This window comes from Gadus chalcogrammus, chromosome 12 (genome assembly GCF_026213295.1).
Source record: "Gadus chalcogrammus isolate NIFS_2021 chromosome 12, NIFS_Gcha_1.0, whole genome shotgun sequence".
In the NCBI taxonomy this organism is placed as follows: domain Eukaryota; kingdom Metazoa; phylum Chordata; class Actinopteri; order Gadiformes; family Gadidae; genus Gadus; species Gadus chalcogrammus.
The window spans coordinates 32,937,463-32,959,292 of record NC_079423.1 but is presented as its reverse complement, the minus strand read 5'-3'; the positions used below and the strand labels follow the sequence as shown (position 1 = coordinate 32,959,292).

General features: G+C 50.1%; 1 protein-coding gene across 1 annotated transcript; it reads left to right on the top strand.

Moving 5' to 3' along the window:
- The first annotated feature begins 2,418 nt into the window (after positions 1 to 2,418).
- Positions 2,419 to 20,961, top strand: myo1f (myosin IF). Its single transcript, XM_056603436.1, has 28 exons — positions 2,419 to 2,832; positions 4,383 to 4,511; positions 5,211 to 5,300; positions 5,396 to 5,490; positions 7,074 to 7,161; positions 7,359 to 7,448; positions 8,686 to 8,817; positions 9,094 to 9,228; positions 9,335 to 9,467; positions 10,388 to 10,584; positions 10,762 to 10,842; positions 10,986 to 11,072; positions 11,171 to 11,257; positions 11,342 to 11,509; positions 12,206 to 12,291; positions 12,368 to 12,449; positions 12,527 to 12,633; positions 12,840 to 12,938; positions 13,632 to 13,776; positions 15,688 to 15,802; positions 15,992 to 16,161; positions 16,543 to 16,688; positions 17,321 to 17,467; positions 18,029 to 18,177; positions 18,334 to 18,396; positions 18,528 to 18,735; positions 18,921 to 19,081; positions 19,678 to 20,961. The coding sequence occupies exons 1-28, from the start codon at positions 2,830 to 2,832 to the stop codon at positions 19,752 to 19,754; spliced, it is 3,270 nt and encodes a 1,089-aa protein (XP_056459411.1). The 5' UTR covers positions 2,419 to 2,829; the 3' UTR covers positions 19,755 to 20,961.
- The last annotated feature ends 869 nt before the right edge of the window (positions 20,962 to 21,830 follow it).

The following is a 21,830-nucleotide window of genomic DNA, read 5'->3' as shown; positions in this document are numbered from 1 at the left end:
TCCCTAACAGCCGTTCAGTCGCTGGTCCGTGCAGCAGTCCTCTCAGCTCGGGGATACCAGCGCTGCACAAAGCATCCCAACAGGGAGACGCTGGAGAGGAAGTCCTAATCTCTGCTTGTCTTGCACAAGAAGCAACTGAGGTCCATTTTAAGGGTTGTGAAACCTTGTCCGCCTGGCAGTTGTTAGAATGAGGAAATGCAGCAGCTCATTAACATATCCTTCCTCCTCATCATCATCCTCATCGTCATGTCATTGGGAAAGCTCAACGGTCATAACAACAAGTTACAAATTAATATCAAGGAGCATATCCTGTCATAACTCATGTCTATTTATTTTTTCAACACAATGGTGGTTCTTGTTGTCATGTGACCCAGCCGGTGGGGAACTTTATCAACAACTGAACCAACAACACACAGAGTCCCTCCGGAGGCTCTGCTGCTTGTGTGTCCTGGAGCCTCAGTGGGAAATAATTGACTTTGTTCCGGAGGACTTTTCCTTCTCTTCATGGAAGAAATCACTTCCTGGTATACTTGGATAGGGGCCATCTTGTTTGAACCACAACCAGCAGATATCAGCCAATGATGTCATTCTCTGTATGTGACGTCATTCATCACTCCACACACTGTGGACGCTCCGTCTCAGCTCACTGCGCCGTGTGGGCGGGAGCTCGCTTTGTCTTGGTGGGAATAAGACAACGTGTTTAATGTTGTTTTCCTCTTTTTCGTGGTGCTTTTGTTCAGAATGGTGCTATCATTCATTATCGTCATTGTTCATAGTTCATAGTTCATAGTGTCATTGTTGTCATTGTTTTGGAGTTGTCATTGTACTCTCTGTGATGTTCATTAAATAGAGGGAAATGTTATGTATTAAATTGTACTGTAACAAGTCTAGTTCTTCAATGGGCCCAGAATAATTTTTTACTAAACTATTCTCACACAAAGATCCTCTCTTGATTCAAAGTTCAGAACTGTGTACTGCCAAAGATGACCCAGATTCAGTACAGGAAACCCTGTTAACCTGTCCATAGTAACACTGACCCAGATGATACTGTTTTTCATAGCTTCAAAGGTATTCTTTTTACTCTTATTTTATTAGTTTTACTTGTATCATTATCTTTATCTACCTGGCACATGTGAGTGTTCACACTAAGCACATGAAAAGCCAGTTTCATTTGAGCTAGGAGAGAAATGATAGGTTCAACGTTCTCTCCGTTAAATGCTGATTATAATGAGACCCAAGTCCGGTACGTTGCTCTGTACTCTGAGGAGGAGACGGCCGCCCACCATGAGAAACGCTTTGAATGGAAATATAATGTTGAATTAAAAACGAAATGGTGCATCGTTGATCTAAAAGTCTTTTATTTTGTCGCATTTGATCTGTACTTCTCTTTTTTGTGTGCATTTATAGACTCAGCATAGTGTGATCATGGAAACATTGAGCTCATCAGAGACAGGAGGAAGGGACGGCCTCTGTTCATTGGGCAGTTGTCTGATGAAGGATTCCGAGTGTCATGTGACGTCATGTCTGTCTGCTCGAGACTCTCTGACAGTGAGCTCAGCTCTGAGCATCATCATCCTGTATGTGTCTGTGTGCGTTCATGCGTGCGTGCATGCTTGTGTGTGTGTGTGTGTGTGTGTGTGTGTGTTTTCACCTGGCTAAAATGTTGTAGAAATAGAAGCATGCATTATATTGTGTGCTCTGAGCTCCACTGCCCCGTTGTTCAGTTGTTCTTTACTTGCTACTCTGCGAGAGAGAGAGAGAGAGAGAGAGAGAGAGAGAGAGAGAGAGAGAGAGAGGGAGAGAGAGAGAGAGAGAGAGAGCGAGAGAGAGAGCGAGAGAGAGAGAGAGAGAGAGAGAGAGAGAGAGAGAGAGTGGGAGGGGTGGTGCTGAACCTAGCGTTCTCCCTCACACTATGCTCATGAGCCTAGCTGACCACAGACTGGGTGGAGTTCGTCTCAAACAGAAACACATGATTTTAGAGCAGGGTTCTGGATAATTGGTACATGGTCGATGTTGTCTGGCATCCAGGCGATGATGTCCTGCTGCAGATGTAGAGGCTTTATACACTACTGCTTCCTTCTTTATTCTGCTGACACAGCCATGACACTCTCAGAATAACAATTATAATGATCACAGGGTTATACTTAAGCAAGACCTTTATTGCTTTAATACATCTTACACAATTGGTTTCAAACTATCTGACTGGAAGTCTGTACGGATATGCCTACACAGACGTTGTTTGTGCATGTGTGTGGGTGTGTGCTTGTTTGTGTGTGTGTGTGTGTGTGTGTGTGTATCTGTGTGTATCTGTATGTGTGTGTGTATGTGATTGAACAGTTCTCGTTTCAGTGAGTCCCCGTGTTGTAGAGGTATGAGGAAGTAGGTGTGAGAGCTGCAGCACGACATGATCAGGAGCCCAGCCACTAGGGCTCAGTGTCTCTCCCCCTCAGAGTCTCTCTGTCTCTCCCCCTCAGTGTCTCTCTGTCTCTCCCCCTCAGTGTCTCTCTGTCTCTCCCCCTCAGTGTCTCTCCGTCTCTCCCCCTCAGAGTCTCTCTGTCTCTCCCCCTCAGTGTCTCTCTGTCTCTCCCCCTCGGTGTCTCTCCGTCTCTCCCCCTCGGTGTCTCTCCGTCTCTCTCCCCCTCAGTGTCTCTCTGTCTCTCCCCCTCGGGGTCTCTCTGACTCTCTCCTCTCCCCCTCTGAGATGGCCCTTTGCTGAGGGCACCAGGAACATATCAGGATTACTCCACTCCTCTCTCCCTCTCTGGAACTTGGACGCTGCCACAGGAGAGTCGGAGTTGGGGACCTCTGCCAACACAGCTCAGTGCCACCATGGTACAGTACCTCTCTGTCGTCTCTGTCCGTCTGTCCAAGCCGTCGGGGTTCCCGCCACCTCACAGCGTTCAGGTTCTACTTTTGATTGCCAAGCTGAGGATTGAAGCCACCTGGTATGGCGGTGAGGTGCTTCCCCATGAAGGTGTACTCACATCCTACCTCAGGCTCTCTAACGCCAGGGTCTGTGGTCCCACCTCAGGGCTCCTCTGTGTTGAGATTGAAAAGCCTGACCTGCCGTGGTCACATGACCCCAGGTCCATGCTCCAGGTTGGTCAGATTAGCTTCAGTACAAAACATGTGAATGTGGAAGTTAATCCAGTAAAGAAGAAAGAGTTAAGACCTGATGTTTACATTGATAGTATTGAGCCAATCAATCAGGGGGCTCATGGTCGAGGCTCTTGAGCAACAACACTTTTCTCTCAAAAGAAAACTAAACCCGAACTCTGTTTTGAATTTATATAAAGTATCTCGTAATGTTTACTTTCCAGTACATAAGCCTAACTGGGGACAGGGATCTCAAATTGTGCTTGGCCAGAATCCCAAGAGATGCAGATCTGAGTTTTTAAACCTTTTATAAGGTTTTCTGAAATAAACAAGAAGCTGAACTCAAAAGGCTGAAGTAAGATGGGCTGGGAGGCAGGAAGCACTGTTACAAACCCCAGATGGTTTCACAACAAAGGAGGAAGTCATGTCCGACGTGAGGACAACCAAAGCGTCACAACGCTTCCTGCCTGCCTCTTCTGACTCTGTGCTCGATCAGCAGAGATGCATCCTGCAGACCATCTCTGTAGAACGATGGGCAGGCCTGGGGGCTGGCACTCATCATGGAGCTCAATGGAATAATGACATTTATTCTATTGTCTATTGCTTTATATAATAAAGCTATATATAATATAAGCTTATAAACCAAAGGTTTTAGCTTATTGAAATCATACAACTATCTCTATCTCTCCATCCCCTCGATCTATCAATCCACCCATCAGTCTATTTATCTATATCCATCGATAATCTATCTATAATCCATCTACCAACTACTTCTACATATCTCTCACCATGTCTGTCTGTCTGTCTGTCTGTCTGTCTGTCTGTCTGTCTGTCTGTCTGTCTGTCTGTCTGTCTGTCTGTCTGTACGTCTGTCACACACACACACACACACACACACACACACACACACACACACACACACACACACACACACACACACACACACACACACACACACACACACACGCACACACACACACACACACACACATACTTCTTCCAAAGTGAGGTACAAGGACTCCCCAGCAGCCATCTGGCCCTTTAAGAAGAGAAGGAAACAGTACATTGAGTTAGGGTTAGGGTTAGGATTATCTTGTTGCTTTACATGATGTGGTTCAGAATGGAGAAGTCGTTTTTTGAGAAGTGTTTCAGCAGTGATAATCCAGTGACTGAGAGAAGGTACATAAGGGAGCCAGGCCATTTACCCCCCCCCCCTGACCTCAGAGGGCTGGGGGCTCTCTGGCCTCTGCCCCTCAGTCCATCTTGTGTTGTGGCTCCCCCCGCAGGCCAAGTACCACTGGCAGAGCCAGAACGTGAAGCAGAGCGGGGTGGACGACATGGTCCTGCTGTCCAAGATCACAGAGGACTGCATCGTGGAGAACCTGAAGAAGAGATACCTCGACGACTACATCTTTGTATCCTGAGGGCAGCAGCGGCCGGAGGGCCTCGTTCAGGCTCTGCTGGGGCAGCCGGGCAGCGGTTAGTGTTGGGGACGGGGTTAGGGGGAGCATGAAGCATCTTCCGTTTGTCATTGATCACAATATGAACCTTTATTCTAGAAGTTAATTAAAGGTCCCATGACGTGCCACCAGGTGTGAGTGTGATTAGCCGTTACAAGCCGCACGCACGCACGCACGCACCCACGCACGCACGCACGCACACACACACACACACACACACACACACACACACACACACACACACACACACACACACACACACACACACACACACACACACACACATATATATATGGGCACTCCTCTTCCTGTTCCTACTCTCTATATGTGTCAACTGCTCGTTTCTGTTTTCTTCTCAGTAGAGGTTCATTACCGTATATAGACTGCGGCCAACCACCCTGAGCTCAACCTCACAGATCCCGTCACTGCTAGATGACAAATGATTCATTGATATTCAGATACTATCACTTCCCAAGAGCCAAATCTAGCAATTCTGTTTGTAAATGGGAAGACTAATGTCTTCATTGGGACATTTAATTAGATTGAGGAATAGGTCGGGGAAAACCAAAAGAAAAATCGATTGAATGGCTTTTCCGAGTAATCTTAAGGTTTTCTAAAGCTTGTTTGATGTGGATCCTTGACTCCGTGCTGCAGTCCTACATCGGCTCTGTGCTGATCTCAGTCAACCCGTTCAAACAGATGAACTACTTCACCGACCGGGAGGTGGAGCTCTACCAGGGGGCAGTGAGTGGACCAGTTTGTTAACGCACTAATTCATTCCCACCCTCCATGAGCATTGAAGCTGCTGGATAACGTGGGTCTGCCCCCCCCCCCACCAGGCCCAGTACGAGAACCCGCCCCACGTCTACGCCCTGACTGACAACATGTACAGAAACATGATGATCGACACGGAGAACCAGTGTGTCATCATCAGGTAGCCCCCCGCTGTGGTGGGCGCTGTGTGGGGCGCTGTGTGGGCGCTGTGTGGGGCGCTGTGGGACGTGTGACGTGTGTTGTGTGACGTGTGACGTGTGACGTGTGACGTGTGACGTGTGACGTGTGTTGTGTGACGTGTGACGTGTGTTGTGTGACGTGTGACGTGTGTTGTGTGACGTGTGACGTGTGACGTGTGTTGTGTGTTGTTTGACATGTGTTGTGTGTTGTGTGACGTGTGTTGTGTGACGTGTGACGTGTGACGTGTGACGTGTGTTGTGTGACGTGTGACGTGTGACGTGTGTTGTGTGTTGTTTGACATGTGTTGTGTGTTGTGTGACGTGTGTTGTGTGACGTGTGTTGTGTGACGTGTGTTGTGTGACGTGTGACGTGTGTTGTGTGACGTGTGTTGTGTGACGTGTGTTGTGTGACGTTGTGTTGTGTGTTGTGTGACGTGTGTTGTGTGACGTGTGTTGTGTGACGTGTGTTGTGTGACGTGTGTTGTGTGACGTGTGACGTGTGTTGTGTGACGTGTGTTGTGTGGCGTTGTGTTGTGTGACGTGTGTTGTGTGACGTGTGTTGTGTGACGTGTGTTGTGTGACGTTGTGTTGTGTGACGGTGTGTTGTGTGACGTTGTGTTGTGTGATAGTGTGTTGTGTGACGTTGTGTTGTGTGACGTGGGACGTGTGTTGTGTGTTGTGTGACGTGTGTTGTGTGACGTTGTGTTGTGTGATAGTGTGTTGTGTGACGTTGTGTTGTGTGACGTGGGATGTGTGTTGTGTGACGTGTGTTGTGTGACGTGTGACGTGTGACGTGTGACGTGTGTTGTGTGACGTGTGTTGTGTGTTGCGTGACGTGTGTTGTGTGACGTGTGTTGTGTGACGTGTGTTGTGTGACGGTGTGTTGTGTGATAGTGTGTTGTGTGACGTTGTGTTGTGTGACGTGTGACGTGTGTTGTGTGACGTGTGTTGTGTGACGTGTGTTGTGTGACGTGTGTTGTTGTGTGACGTTGTGTTGTGTGACGTGTGTTGTTGTGTGACGTTGTGTTGTGTGATGTTGTGTTGTGTGACAGTGTATTGTGTGTTGTATGACGTTGTGTTGTGTGACGTTGTGTTGTGTGACGGTGTGTCGTGTGACGGTGTGTTGTGTGACAGTGTGTTGTGTGACGGTGTGTTGTGTGTTGCATGACGTTGTGTTGTGTGACAGTGTGTTGTGTGTTGTATGACGTTGTGTTATGTGACGTTGTGTTGTGTGACGGGTGTTGTTGTGTGACGTTGTGTTGTGTGACGTGTGTTGTGTGTTGTGTGATGTTGTGTTGTGTGACAGTGTATTGTGTGTTGTATGACGTTGTGTTGTGTGACGTTGTGTTGTGTGACGGTGTGTCGTGTGGCGGTGTGTTGTGTGACAGTGTGTTGTGTGACGGTGTGTTGTGTGTTGCATGACGTTGTGTTGTGTGACGGTGTGTCGTGTGACGGTGTGTTGTGTGACAGTGTGTTGTGTGACGGTGTGTTGTGTGTTGCATGACGTTGTGTTGTGTGACAGTGTGTTGTGTGTTGTGTGACGTTGTGTTGTGTGTCTGAACAGCGGGGAGAGTGGAGCAGGGAAGACGGTTGCTGCTAAGTACATCATGGGCTACATCTCCAAGGTGTCTGGAGGCGGAGCCAAAGTACAGGTGTGTAGCTTCCAGGGGGAGCGCTGCTTTGTGATTTGCTAACTTTTCTTGTGAAAGCCAAATCCTTTAATCTTTCAAATCTTCAATTGCTACTTCATGCTCTCTTACTGTGTGTGTGTGTGTGTGTGCGTGTGCGTGTGCGTGTGTGTGTGTGTGTGTGTGTGTGTGTGCGTGTGCGTGTGCGTGTGCACCCTCAGCATGTGAAAGATATCATCCTCCAGTCCAATCCTCTGCTGGAGGCGTTTGGTAACGCCAAGACCGTCCGCAACAACAACTCCAGTCGCTTCGTAAGGCCCCTCCCCAGCCGTCCCCTTTGGTTACGCTGCTCTCCGTACGCTGCTCTGGGGTCACTACAGGGTCCCTGCAGCGGCCTTCCTGTCTGAGACAACATGGCCCCATACCTATGTTGGTGTCAGCTCCTTCCATTCAGCTGATCAGCAGATCTGTGTGCTTTCCAAGCCTCTTAGGTGTTTCCTTATCAGTCTTACACCATCGTTAGATCTGCCTCTAAGGCAGCAGAAGACCAATCCTATCTGCTGTCACCATACACCAAATTATTTTAACCACATCACTTCCTGTCTGACACTGACATTTTCTGGTGGGTGCGTTATTTAAAGGGAATTGGTTTATTTTGTTAGTGGAGTAGAAGACAAAGTGGTTTGGCCTTCAAAGCCGGTTTCCGTTTGAGTACTTATACAGTGGACTGAAATGACAATGATGGTCAAATTATTCCCTTTCATTATTTACAAACCCCAAATCATACTTTATTTTAAATTGGCTTATAGGTCTCATATGATCATCAACATTGTAGGCTAATCTATGCCATTTTGCCACTGATACTAAACAGAGTCATAGGAGAGGTGTCTCTCAGGCCTCAAGTCAGCGCTCTGCGTTCTCTCGTCCTCCAGGGGACAGAGTCATAGGAGAGGCGTCTCTCAGGCCCTCTGCGTTCTCTCGTCCTCCAGGGGACAGAGTCATAGGAGAGGCGTCTCTCAGGCTCTCAGGCCCTCTGCGTTCTCTCGTCCTCCAGGGGACAGAGTCATAGGAGAGGCGTCTCTCAGGCTCTCAGGCCCTCTGCGTTCTCTCGTCCTCCAGGGGACAGAGTCATAGGAGAGGCGTCTCTCAGGCCCTCTGCGTTCTCTCGTCCTCAGGGGACAGAGTCATAGGAGAGGCGTCTCTCAGGCTCTCAGGTCCTCTGCGTTCTCTCGTCCTCCAGGGGACAGAGTCATAGGAGAGGCGTCTCTCAGGCTCTCAGGCCCTCTGCGTTCTCTCGTCCTCCAGGGGACAGAGTCATAGGAGAGGCGTCTCTCAGGCCCTCTGCGTTCTCTCGTCCTCCAGGGGACAGAGTCATAGGAGAGGCGTCTCTCAGGCTCTCAGGCCCTCTGCGTTCTCTCGTCCTCCAGGGGACAGAGTCATAGGAGAGGCGTCTCTCAGGCTCTCAGCGTTCTCTCGTCCTCCAGGGGACAGAGTCATAGGAGAGGCGTCTCTCAGGCTCTCAGGCCCTCTGCGTTCTCTCATCCTCAGGGGAAGTACTTTGAGATCCAGTTCAGCCGTGGCGGCGAGCCCGACGGCGGGAGGATCTCCAACTTCCTGCTGGAGAAGTCCAGGGTGGTGAGCCAGAACGAGAGCGAGAGGAACTTCCACATCTTCTACCAGGTGGGTCCGCAGGCCTGAAGGAGAGGACGGTTCAGATGTGAAAGTTAATTTCAATAATTACCATCACCTGCACTAAATGTTTCTCTTTTCCCTGGGTTAGGTCAAAGACATACAGACATTCAATTTGTGCAACACAACTCTCTGCTTCCTTGTCAAACAAATGTATTCATGAATGTATTTTGACTTATTGTGCTCATTGATAGAGTGAGCGTATATCGTAGGACCAGGCTGTTGCTGTAGGTTTGGTCCCGTCTAACGTGCACCGCTGCCCACCAGATGATAGAGGGCGCCAACGCCCAACAGAAGGAGGGCCTCGGGATCATGACACCGGACTACTACTATTATCTCAACCAGTCCGGGACCTACAAAGTGGACGGCACCAACGACAGCAAAGACTTCCAGGAAACCATGGTAAATACACACCCCAGCATGTCTCCTCATCCCCTCAACAATCCCCTTAGCCGGGCCAGGCTGTACTCTCCAGCTGAGGAGCCCGACTCAGCCTGTGGTTGTGCAGGAGGCCATGCAGGTGATCGGGATCTCGGGGGCCATACAGGGCCAGGTGCTGCAGATCATCGGAGGCATCCTGCACATGGGCAACATCAGCTTCATCGAGGCGGGCAACTACGGCCAGGTGGAGAGCCCCGACCGTGAGTGGCACACACACACACACACACACACACACACACACACACACACACACACACACACACACACACACACACACACACACACACACACACACACACACACACACACACACACACACACACACACACACACACACACACACACACACACACTTACCTAAGGGAGCAAGTTCACCTGGGACTTCAAACACAACCGTTTGCAACCAAGCAATCAATCACCACCCACACAGCTAAGCAAACACACAAACGCACGTACACACTAATACACGCACACACGTACACATACTGACGGACAGACACACACAGACACACATGCACACAAATGCACACACGTTATTTCCCCTGTAGAAATGAGCTTATTAACGCTGTGGGGAAACTCAGCGTGTCAGGCCTGTCCCCCGACGGCGAGCCCGGGTTATATAACAAGCGCTCCTGTAGCGCGGCTCCATGCCCTCGGCTGTCCGCCCAGGGAAGTTGTTGTTCATGGAAATCTTTCCCTTCTTATTACCTGAGGACCTTCTGCTCTAAGGACCCAAGGGTCTGACAGTTTAAATGGAAGAACATGTTGTTGTTGTAACCCATGTGACGCTTGGATTACTTTTGTAAGGTTGTGCTGTCTCCTTTATGTGAACGGCGTGCAACTTTGATGTAGGGTCAGAAAATGTCCTCTAGGCATACATGTGAGTGTACCGTCAACCCACTCAACACATAAAGGATAACATTCAAGCATAAGGGTTAATGTTCAGAAAATAGCCCAGTGGGATTCAGTCCCTCAACTCTGGCTTCATCAGCTGAAGCTCACCGGGGTCTGCTGCTGCTTCTGGACATCAGTTTGTATCCTGGGATGTCTGTAAGGTAGATGAGGCAACTGAAAGGTTGTCACTCCAAACAGAATCAACCAATCAGAGTGTGCTCCCCAGTGCTGGCCTTCCCCGCCTACCTGCTGGGCGTCGACGCGGTGCGCCTGCAGGACAAGCTGACCAGCCGCAAGATGGAGTCCAAGTGGGGAGACAAGTCAGAGTCCATCAGCGTGACGCTCAACCAGGAGCAGGCCACCTACACACGGGACGCCCTGGCCAAGGCCCTCTACACGCGGGTCTTCGACTACCTGGTGGAGGTGTGGTAGGGCCGACGGCCGTCGCCTAGCGTGATACTTACAAACTAAAGACCAAACATGAGATGCCATCTGGCTTTTAAAAAACACAAATATTGTAAGATGTCTCTGGAATGGAGGTCCTATTCAGGTTTCCATTGGTTAACCCCGCGCCCCCTGTAACCCTAACCCTAACCCCAGAGCATCAACAGAGCCATCCAGAAGCCAGACGAAGAGTTCAGCATCGGAGTGCTGGACATCTACGGCTTTGAGATATTTCAGGTGTGTAGCAGCTGATGGTGTGTTCAGATCAACTCCTAATGTGTAACATAGTGTGTAACACATGGCATGTCACAGCTCATGATTGTAGGCCATAACTTCAAGATGTCCTTAAATTGCTATTAATCTCGGTCCTTCTCTGACAGAGGAACGGCTTTGAGCAGTTCTGCATCAACTTTGTGAACGAGAAGCTGCAGCAGATCTTCATCGAGCTGACCTTAAAGGCAGAGCAGGTGGCCTGGTTGACTCTGAGTATTATGTGTTCTGAGCTGGAGTTGCTAGAGATAAGACTTTGTTTTATCATATTTTCTTTGTCGTTGTGTCCTGCCAGGAAGAGTACGTTCAGGAGGGCATTAAGTGGACTCCAATCGAGTATTTCAACAACAAGGTGGTCTGTGACCTCATTGAGAACAAATTGGTGAGTTAAATGGCACCAAATCTACAAAAGGAATTTAATTTGATTGAATAACATCAAATTAAATGTTGTTAACCCTGGCCTCAGAACCCCCCCGGCATCATGAGCATCCTGGACGACGTGTGCGCCACCATGCACGCCAAGGGCGAGGGGGCCGACCTCACGCTGCTGCAGAAGCTGCAGGGCCAGGTGGGAACGCACGAGCACTTCAACAGCTGGAACTCCGGCTTCATCATACACCACTACGCTGGCAAGGTACCTACCCCCTGCTCCCAGTACCTACCCCCTGCACCCAGTACCCCACCCCCTGCTCCCAGTACCCCACCCCCTGCTCCCAGTACCCCACCCCCTCCTCCCAGTACCCCACCCCCTGCTCCCAGTACCCCACCCCCTGCTCCCAGTACCCCACCCCCTGCTCCCAGTACCCCACCCCCTGCTCCCAGTACCCCACCCCCTGCTCCCAGTACCCAACCCCTGCTCCCAGTACCCAACCCCTGCTCCCAGTACCCAACCCCTGCTCCCAGTACCCCACCCCCTGCTCCCAGTACCCAACCCCTGCTCCCAGTACCCCACCCCCTCCTCCCAGTACCCCACCCCCTCCTCCCGGTCCCCCACCCCCTGCTCCAAAACCCTGCGTCCCTCAGACCCTGCGTCCCTCAGACCCCGCCTCCCTCAGACCCCGCCTCCCTCAGACCCCGCCTCCCTCAGACCCCGCCTCCCTCAGACCCCGCCTCCCTCAGACCCCGCCTCCCTCAGACCCCGCCCCTGACATGTATTTACTCTGCACGTCGCTTTGGATGAAACCTTTTCCTCGAGGGAGACTTATTTAGATACTTAGTTTGGTTCCAGAAGCACCTAAATGAGTTCCTCCGCTCCTATGCACCGCATGGTACCCTGCCTGGCCGGGGTTCATATCTGGATAACTTTATCTTTATCTTTATCTTCTCTCAGGTGTCGTACGACATCAACGGCTTCTGTGAGCGGAACCGGGATGTGCTGTTCATGGACCTGATTGAGCTCATGCAGAGCAGTGAACAGTGAGTGAGGCCCCCAGGGTAGGGACGCTACAGGACGTAGTGGTCCGCAGGTCTTTGACTGTCATCTGGTCCACAGTGACTTCATCCGTAGCCTGTTTCCTGATAACCTCAGCGCTGAGAAGAAGGGGAGGCCGACAACAGCGAGCACCAAGATCAAGGTAACGACCCCCACTGCCAGACATGTGTCAGCTGCTGTCCCCAAAGAGTGGCTAGTGAGCTGTCCCCCTCCCCTCAGAAACAAGCCAACGACCTGGTCAACACCTTGATGAAGTGTACACCTCACTACATCCGCTGCATCAAACCCAACGAAACCAAGAGGCCCAAGGACTGGGAGGAGAGCAGGTGAGCCATGAGACACACACACACACACACACACACAGACACACACACACACACACACACACAAACACACGCGCAAACAAATATATACACACACACACACACAAATAGCAACACACACACTTTTAACCCCGGTTTCATGAGTGATGTTGGTATCCTCTGGTCCATGATGAGCTGTGGCCTGGAGGTGATGGTGTTTGTTGTTGCAGGGTGAAGCATCAGGTGGAATACCTCGGACTGCGGGAGAACATCCGTGTGCGTCGGGCTGGCTTCGCCTACCGCAGAGCGTTCAATAAGTTCCTGCAGAGGTGACCCCCGCTACACTGTCTGCTACAGCTGATCAGAGCCTCCTCCACACCACCAGGGGGAGCCACCAAGGTTCCAAAGGGCGGGCACAGGGAAGAACGGGTGGCCAAAGCCAATCGGACTGAACATAAGATAGGCCTGGATTAGATGCACCATGCAAACATTAATCAAAGGCAGGTTAAATTATGACATAGCGGTGGAATTATTAAAGGCATTTACTGATCGCTTCAATGCTTTCAGTCACAGCTGACAATACGCCGTCAGGCTAAACATTTGAAACATGCACAAAACTGAATGAACGTAGCTTCGGTGTGTCATCACATTAAATTGAAACAGATTGGCCATATAAGACAAGCCTACTGCAAAGAGAGAGAGAGAGAGAGTCCTCCTCGACCGACAGACAGGCCTATAGTCTAGTCTGGCACGACGGCCATAAACAACACAAACACATCAACGCCATTTGACTGACTCTTGAGCTCTCAGCGGAGTGCTGACTTGCGCGCCTTTTTTAGATGGTGATCGTAAACGAAGGAAAGCCCTCTGATTGGACGGAACAGACTGACAAGCCCTCTGATTGGACGGAACAGCCTGACAAGTAGGCGGGCCCAGGCCCGTCCAGGCCCGCCCGTGGCTATGCCTCTGGTTACCAACTGTGTGTGTGTGCGTGTGTATGTGCGTGCGTGTGTCTTCCCCAGGTATGCCATCCTGACAGTAGAGACGTGGCCGTGCTGGCGGGGGTCGGAGCAGCAGGGAGTGCTCCACCTCCTCCAGTCGGTCAACATGGACCAGGACCAGTACCAGATGGGACGGGCCAAGGTCTTCGTCAAGAACCCCGAATCTGTACTTCATCACTTTTATTTACTCTATTATATTTATTTGAATTTTACCTTACTTCCATCCGTCAATCCGTCTATTTGTCTGTCTGTCTGTCTGTCTGTCTGTCTGTCTGTCTGTCTGTCTGTCTGTCTGTCTGTCTGTCTGTCTGTCTGTCTGTCTGTCTGTCTGTCTGTCTGTCTGTCTGTCTCTCTATGTTTGTTGATCTATCTTTATATCTGTCTGTCTCTGTCTGTCTGTCTGTCTCTCTGTGTTTGTTGATCTATCTTTATATCTGTCTGTCCCCCACCCCCTGCTCCCAGTACCTACCCCCTCCTCCCAGTACCCCACCCCCTCCTCCCAGTACCCAACCCCTGCTTCCAGTACCTACCCCCTGCTCCCAGTACCCCACCCCCTGCTCCCAGTACCCCACCCCCTGCTCCCAGTACTCCACCCCCTGCTCCAAAACCCTGCGTCCCTCAGACCCCGCCTCCCTCCGACCCCGCCTCCCTCAGACCCCGCCTATCTATATATCTGTCTGTCTCTGTCTGTCTGTCTGTCTCTCTGTGTTTGTCGATCTATCTATGGGCCATATTTTAACGGTCTGAAACACAAGTGAGAAGCGCCAAGCGCAATTAGCTTAGTGGGCGGTTCTATGGCGATGTTGCTATTTTACCGGCGCATAAATTACTCTTGCGCCCGGCGCAAATCTAAAAAGGGTTGGCCTGATTACCCGTAGGTGTGGTTTGGGCGTAACGTGCAATAAACCAATGAGAGTGCCAGCTCCCATCCCCTTTAAGAGCCATGAGCGCATTTGAATCTGACGAGTTGATATTTTCACAGCGCGTCTGCATTGTCAGATGCGACAGATGCATGACCAGTGACCACATGAATTTCAAACTTCAAATGGCTCAGTTTATGGCCAAATAATATGGCCTAATACACACATGGAATAGCGTTTTCATCCACAACTTAAGAAATACTGAGTTCTCAATTAAATTTCGGCAAAGAAAACTTAACACACATATGATATGCGGTAACTGTGGTTAATGATTTACGCAATACATTAACAAACATCGTTTCTTACCAGTATTGTATGCATTACCGTTATCGACTTGTGTTGCATGTGTCCCCCCGTTAATATACATTGCCATGGACTGTATTATGCGTTACGTGTTTAGTTTGCGTGTGTTTAAACAGATGGACGCACACACATGCGCCCGCATTCATTAATTCTTTAACACATGCACACACGCACGCCCGCATTCATTCATTCTTTTTAACACTCACTCGCGGTAAAATAATGTTTTCTCACAATCAAATACTCATCAATCCTAAAAGTTATGGGCTTGTACACGATGTCTGTCTCAAGAAAATATGTGTTTGCTGTACGGTTTTCGCAGATGCATTGATTTAAAAGTACAACTTATTACCGCTGGATCAGCTGTTCTTTCCCAAATAATTTACCAAGAATGTGAGGCTAAGTAGATGAGAGAAGCAAAGTGTATGCACGAGGTGCACAAGCAACATTACGCATGCGCCCTTAAAATAGCATCTGAACAACGCACCATTGACTTTAAACAAGTTTTTTTCTGAAACTGCAAAATAGCACCAGGGAACGTTTGAGCCAGAACACGCCTCCTCCTTTCGCCGAACCGCCCCTTGGGGCGCAAGATCATTCCCTAATTTACCGACGCGTGGCGGTGGAGGGAAAAGAACGCTCTGCGCCAGTTGCAAACTAGCAACGACACATGCGTCAGTGTAGAAAGTCAATTGCGCCGGATGCAAGATAGGGCCCTATATGTCTGTGTGTCTGTCTGTCAATCTATCTTTATTATCTTTATGACGGCTGTTTGGTAGGAAGAATATAAACACACGAGTTCTGAGGAAAAAAGAACAAATGATGATTGAGAAGTGTTCCTTTGTCTCCTGGTGCAGCTGTTCCTTCTGGAGGAGATGAGGGAGAGGAAGTTTGACACCTTCGCCCGGACCATCCAGAAGGCCTGGAGGAAATACAGCGCCAGGAGGAAGTACGAGCAGATGAGGGAGGAGGGTGAGTTAAGGAGATACGAGTAGAGAGGCAGCACAACCTCTACTTTCTACTGCAGGCCACTGTTTTCTGTCTATTAAAACTATTTATTTCAGAATATATCAAATTAAATTAGGTGAACCATCTATTATCTGGTCCCATGCCTGGATCCTGTGTTCTGATCACCTCGGTAACGTGTGGTCTCGTGCTCAGCCTCGGACATCCTGTACAACTCGAAGCAGCGGCGCCGGAACAGCATCAACAGGAACTTCGTGGGCGACTACCTCGGCCTGGAGCACCGGCCCGAGCTGAGGCAGTTCCTGGCCAAGAGGGAGCGCGTCGACTTCGCTGACTCTGTCAATAAGTTCGACCGCAGGTTTAAGGTGGGATCCATATTCCGTGGTGACCTTTGCGGTGTAAAGCGCGGTAACACATCCGTCGATGTTCACGGGGACTCTGCACTGAGACGCATCCAGCATGGCTGTTGGATGGTTGTACATCGCATCGTGTTTCTGATGCCCTTTTCTGTTTCAACTGCTGGAACTCAAATTTTTATTATAGACCATTTTCATATTGAACTTTAAAACAACGTTAACTCCCCACAGTTTGCCCACAGAGGGAGCGAGGTTAATGTGAACCTTGAGACGTGAAGCCACCGCTCACATGTCTCCCCGTGTTTTCTCAGAGCACTTCTGTACTTATTTGTACCGTTGTCCCACATCAAGGATAACCTCTTCCCCCCCCACCTTGATCCTCACACACAGTCCGTGAGGCGGGACCTCATCCTGACCCCCAGGTGCATCTATCTGATTGGCCGAGAGAAGGTGAAGAAGGGCCCTGAGAAGGGCCAGATCAGAGAGGTGCTGAAGCGGAAGCTGGAGTTCAACAGCATCAGTGGTGTTTCTCTGAGGTAAGAACCACCCTGTCCACAGCACTGAGAGGTAGACCACCCTGTCCACAGCACTGGGAGGTAGACAACACTGTCCACAGCACTGAGAGGTAGACAACACTGTCCACAGCACTGGGAGGTAGACAACACTGTCCACAGCACTGGGAGGTAGACAACACTGTCCACAGCACTGAGAGGTAGACAACACTGTCCACAGCACTGAGAGGTTCAAACCTGAGGCTCTAACCCGTGGCTCTAACCTGGGGCTCTAACCTGAGGCTCTAACCAGGGGCTCTAACCAGGGGCTCTAACCTGGGGCTCTAACCTGGGGCTCTAACCCGTGGCTCTAACCCGTGGCTCTAACCTGAGGCTCTAACCTGGGGCTCTAACCTGAAGCTCTAACCTGGGGCTCTAACCTGGGGCTCTAACCTGGGGCTCTAACCTGGGGCTCTAACCTGAGGCTCTAACCTGGGGCTCTAACCTGGGGCTCTAACCTGAGGCTCTAACCTGGGGCTCTAACCTGGGGCTCTAACCTTAGGCTCTAACCTGGGGCTCTAACCTGGGGCTCTAACCTGTGGCTCTAACCTGGGGCTCTAACCTGAGGCTCTAACCCGTGGCTCTAACCTGGCTCCCTCTGCTGACCTCCCCTGCAGCACCAGACAGGATGACTTCTTCGTGCTGCATGAGGCCCAGTACGACAGCCTGCTGGAGTCCAACTTCAAGACGGAGTTCCTGAGCCTGCTCTGCAAGCGCTACGAGGAGAACGTCAAGAGCAGACTGACGCTGGCCTTCGCTGACAGGTCCACTCACACGCACACACATACACAGACACACACACACAAACGCACACACACACATGCACACCGACACGTCGTGCACACACACGCGCACAAACATGCACACACACACATACACATACTGTATACAGATACACAGTGCATACACACACAAATGCATTCACACACACATCCACATCCATCGTCTTATCATACTACATGTCAAATCTATACCTCAAGTTTAACTTAACAACAGCTACAGCTGTTAAGTTAGTTAGTTTAGTCAAATACGGGTGAGCAGTAAAGTCAGGCCTGCAGTCATTTCCATTTATTATCTAATTAAGTTGTGGAGAATAAAAGTACCAACTCCGCACATGGCATCCATCAGACAGGACCTGGTACACATTCCCTCCCCATCACAGAGCCCATTGGCTGACGGCCAACGTGTGACCTCCCCATCACAGAGCCCATTGGCTGACGGCCAACGTGTGACCTCCCCATCACAGAGCCCATTGGCTGACGGCCAACGTGTGACCTCCCCATCACAGAGCCCATTGGCTGACGGCTAACGTGTGTGCTCCCCAGGCTGGAGTTCAAGGTGAAGAAGGAGGGCTGGGGCGGGGGGGGCAGCAGGCTGCTGCTCTTCCAGAGCGGCCCGGGGGACCTGGCCCAGGTCAAAGCCGGAGGGAAGACGCTCACCGTGACCGTGGGCGACGGGCTGCCCAAAACGTCCAGTAAGCTTCTCTTTGGGTTTTATGGATCTTAAAGCGGCTGTGTGAGTTCAACGTGATGCTACGTGCTGTGTGTGTGTGGTGGACAGCCATATTGTGACTCTCTCTCTCTTACCAGAAAGGTCACCCAATGATATGAAATGATTGTTGTTTGACTAGAACCGACCAGGAGGACTGCGCCGCAGTCCCGTGGGGGGGGGCGCTCCCAGCAGCCCCGAACAGGTACACACTCGTTCCCATATCTTTATCTCTTCACGCCAGGGAACCCCCGAGCGTGTGTCTGGGGTCTCATTGGTCAGTTGGATCCTCCTTTGCTCACCAAAGACCCTCCTTGACTCCTCCTTCTCCCTCAGGGCACGCCAATGGGGCTGCTCCGTCTTCCAGAGGCCACGCCCCCCAGAGGGAGGTGAATGTGCCCTACAGCGCCCCCCAGAGGCAGGGCCGCCCGCCCAGCGCAGCACTGCCCAAACTGGGCTCCCACAAAGCCCCCCGATCACAGACCCCCAAGCACCAGCAAGGGAATCAGGACTTCCTCAACGTGCCGGACCAGGGCATGTCCGGGTGAGTCCAGGGCGGGACGCTTAGTGGGAAGGAAGCAGGGAAGGAAGGAAGGGAAGAAAGAAAAACTGAGGAAAGTGAATGAATGAAATGAAATGAATGAAAAGAAAAAGAAAGGAAGGACAAAAGGGTGAACATTATCAAACAGAAATCAGTCTCACCAGAAGGCCGCTGTCCCCCCCCCCCAGGGCCCAGAGGAAGAGGAGCGTGGGGCACCGGCCCCCGCCCGCCCCCAAGCCCCGGGCGCAGCCGCAGGGCCCCCAGTGCCGCGCCCTGTACCAGTACGTGGGCCAGGACTCCGACGAGATCAGCTTCAACATCAACGACGTCTTCGACCTGGTCAAAGAAGGTGGGCCATCAGGGGCTGGGGCTACAGTACAGCTAGCATCTACAGCTAGCATCTACAGCTAGCATCTACAGCTAGCACATACAGCTAGCATCTACAGCTAGCATCTACAGCTAGCATCTACAGCTAGCATCTACAGCTAGTATCATCAGCTAGCATCTACAGCTAGCACCTACAGCTAGCATCTACAGCTAGCATCTACAGCTAGCATCTACAGCTAGCACATACAGCTAGCATCTACAGCTAGCATCTACAGCTAGTATCATCAGCTAGCATCTACAGCTAGCACCTACAGCTAGCACCTACAGCTAGCATCTACAGCTAGTATCATCAGCTAGCATCTACAGCTAGCACCTACAGCTAGTACATACAGCTAGTATCTACAGCTAGTATCTACAGCTAGTATCTACATGTACTGTCTACTTGTAGTGTCTACTTGTAGTATCTACATGTAGTATCTACATGTAGTGTCTACATCTAGTGTCTATATCTAGTATCTACATGTAGTATCTACATCTAGTGTCTATATCTAGTGTCTATATCTAGTATCTACAGTTTCGTGTCCGGGGGCGAGGTTCATGTGCTCCTCTGACCCACAGACCCTTCAGGCTGGTGGACCGGCAAGATTCAGGGGCGTGAAGGCCTCTTCCCTGGGAACTATGTGGAGAAGATCTGATCCGACGGCCCTGTCGGTCCTACAGGCCTGAAGGAGAGCAATAGCACCAAAGAGGGATGGAAGACTTGCACTGAACTCTTTGACTTAATTATGAGTCAGTCCGATTAACATCAGCAATCAGATGGTATTGATGGCATATCTTTGGTGGAATTGACAGCTACAGTGTTAAAGAAAATAATAATAAAAGTTAACTATGTGAGGCAACCTAGTAGCTCCTCACTCCCACGTGATTGGGGTGGGGTGAACTGTAAACATTAGATTGAGGTATTTAAGGACGCTGTAATATCGGGCGTGAGTACTAGACGCCTGCGTCTGATATTACCCGTTCGGCAGCATACTGTCGAGAGCATCTTGTTGTGTTGGCGTGTGTTGCTAGAAGCCTCTCAGGTTTCATCAATTGCCGTTCAGAACGTCCTGCTCTATAGGACCTCTTTAGGACCCCCCCCCCCCCCCCCCCCTCCTCGCTGCTCTGCTTTTTAAAACCACCTGAACTTTCTGGTTCTGCTTTTACCGATAGCTCATATCAATTATCTTTTGCTAAAAATGTATTTCATGTTTTAGGTTACAATATTGTGGTACTGCTGTTTTTATTAACATATGTTTGTGCCATTTACAGAAATGGCTGGATTGTTTTGAACCTATTTTAGATTTGCTTTTGTAAAGTTTTTTCAAGCTGTAATTTCAATCAATGGCGTTTAATTGTATATGAATTAAACACGGAAAGACAATGACTGTTGATCTTGAGTGGAGCATGTTACACACTCCTACACACTGGTCGAGGCGCCTCCGAATATTTAAGGATTTAATCCGTAGTAAGGTCTGACGTGGACTCCTGAACAGGGGCGGTTCTGGGGTGGGGCCAGCCGGGGCCAGTGCCCCCGTAAAACTGAGCTTGTGGCCCCCAGTGGGCCCCCCTCCAAAAGTTTTTCTTTTTACCTCCGTCCGGCCGGGGGGTCGATTGCTTGCGATGGTGCGGCACTGAAGCACAAGGAGGGACTTAGGGATTTATAATATATAATTTTTACTTTATTGCTGTTGGTGATGTGTGATACTGAGTGATTTGATGTCAGTGAAGGAAACCCAAAAGGTCGTAATATTGACAATTGCTTTAACTAATGAAACATTTCAAATGTATAATATTGACAATTGCTGTAACTGAAGGAAACACGTAATACGATGCTACTGAAATAAATGCTGTGACGGGAAAAAGCCAATTATTGTATGTTGTGTTTTTGAATGCATTACTTAGTACTAAACTAATTTTTTTGCGTCCCGGGCTCAATGTGCCCCTCCAACAAAACAACTGGCCCCAGTCTGCCCCCCCGCCCCCCCCCCCCCCCCCATTGAAAATGTGTCTAGAACCGCCCCTGCTCCTGAAAGGCGAGATGTCCCCGTCAGTCCTTTAAAAATGTATGTGTGTGTGTGTGTGCGTGTGCGTGGGGCAAACTTGGAGAACTAGCATTGCAATTAAAAGTTGTTCAAGTTTCTGATGATCAAGCATTTATAGGGTGACAGTAGCTGTCTCTTTGCTTTGCTCCGTCTCCATCGTCCTCTCTCTCTCTCTCTCTCTCTCTCTCTCTCTCTCTCTCTCTCTCTCTCTCTCTCTCTCTCTCTCTCTCTCTCTCTCTCTCTCTCTCTCTCTCTCTCTCTCTCTCTCTCCTGTATATGTATATGCCAGTGGATTCTAGAAGATAAAACTCGTAATTCAATTCAACACTTTCCACACAGTTCGTGCGCACAATACCACCAGAAGCAGTGGCCTCCGTTAGTGAAACACTCGTTATGTTGAAGCGTCTAGAAGTTAATGGATACATTTTAAATCGAATTCAAATTGCGAATTCAAAAACATCCTCGATTCAGATTTCCAAACATAAGAAGACGAAACCCCCATTAAGGAATGTGTCATTCATTCATTGACCGGAGCGACTCGTTGGTATTCCTGATGACAGAGTGACAGAGTCAGAGTGACAGGCTCGACCCGTGCAACAGGATCTGAGGATACATCTGCTCCACCTCTAAATCCACCTGTTGTTCCGCTGGGAATCAGTTGGAGTTGAGCTTTGGTTTGGACAGCGG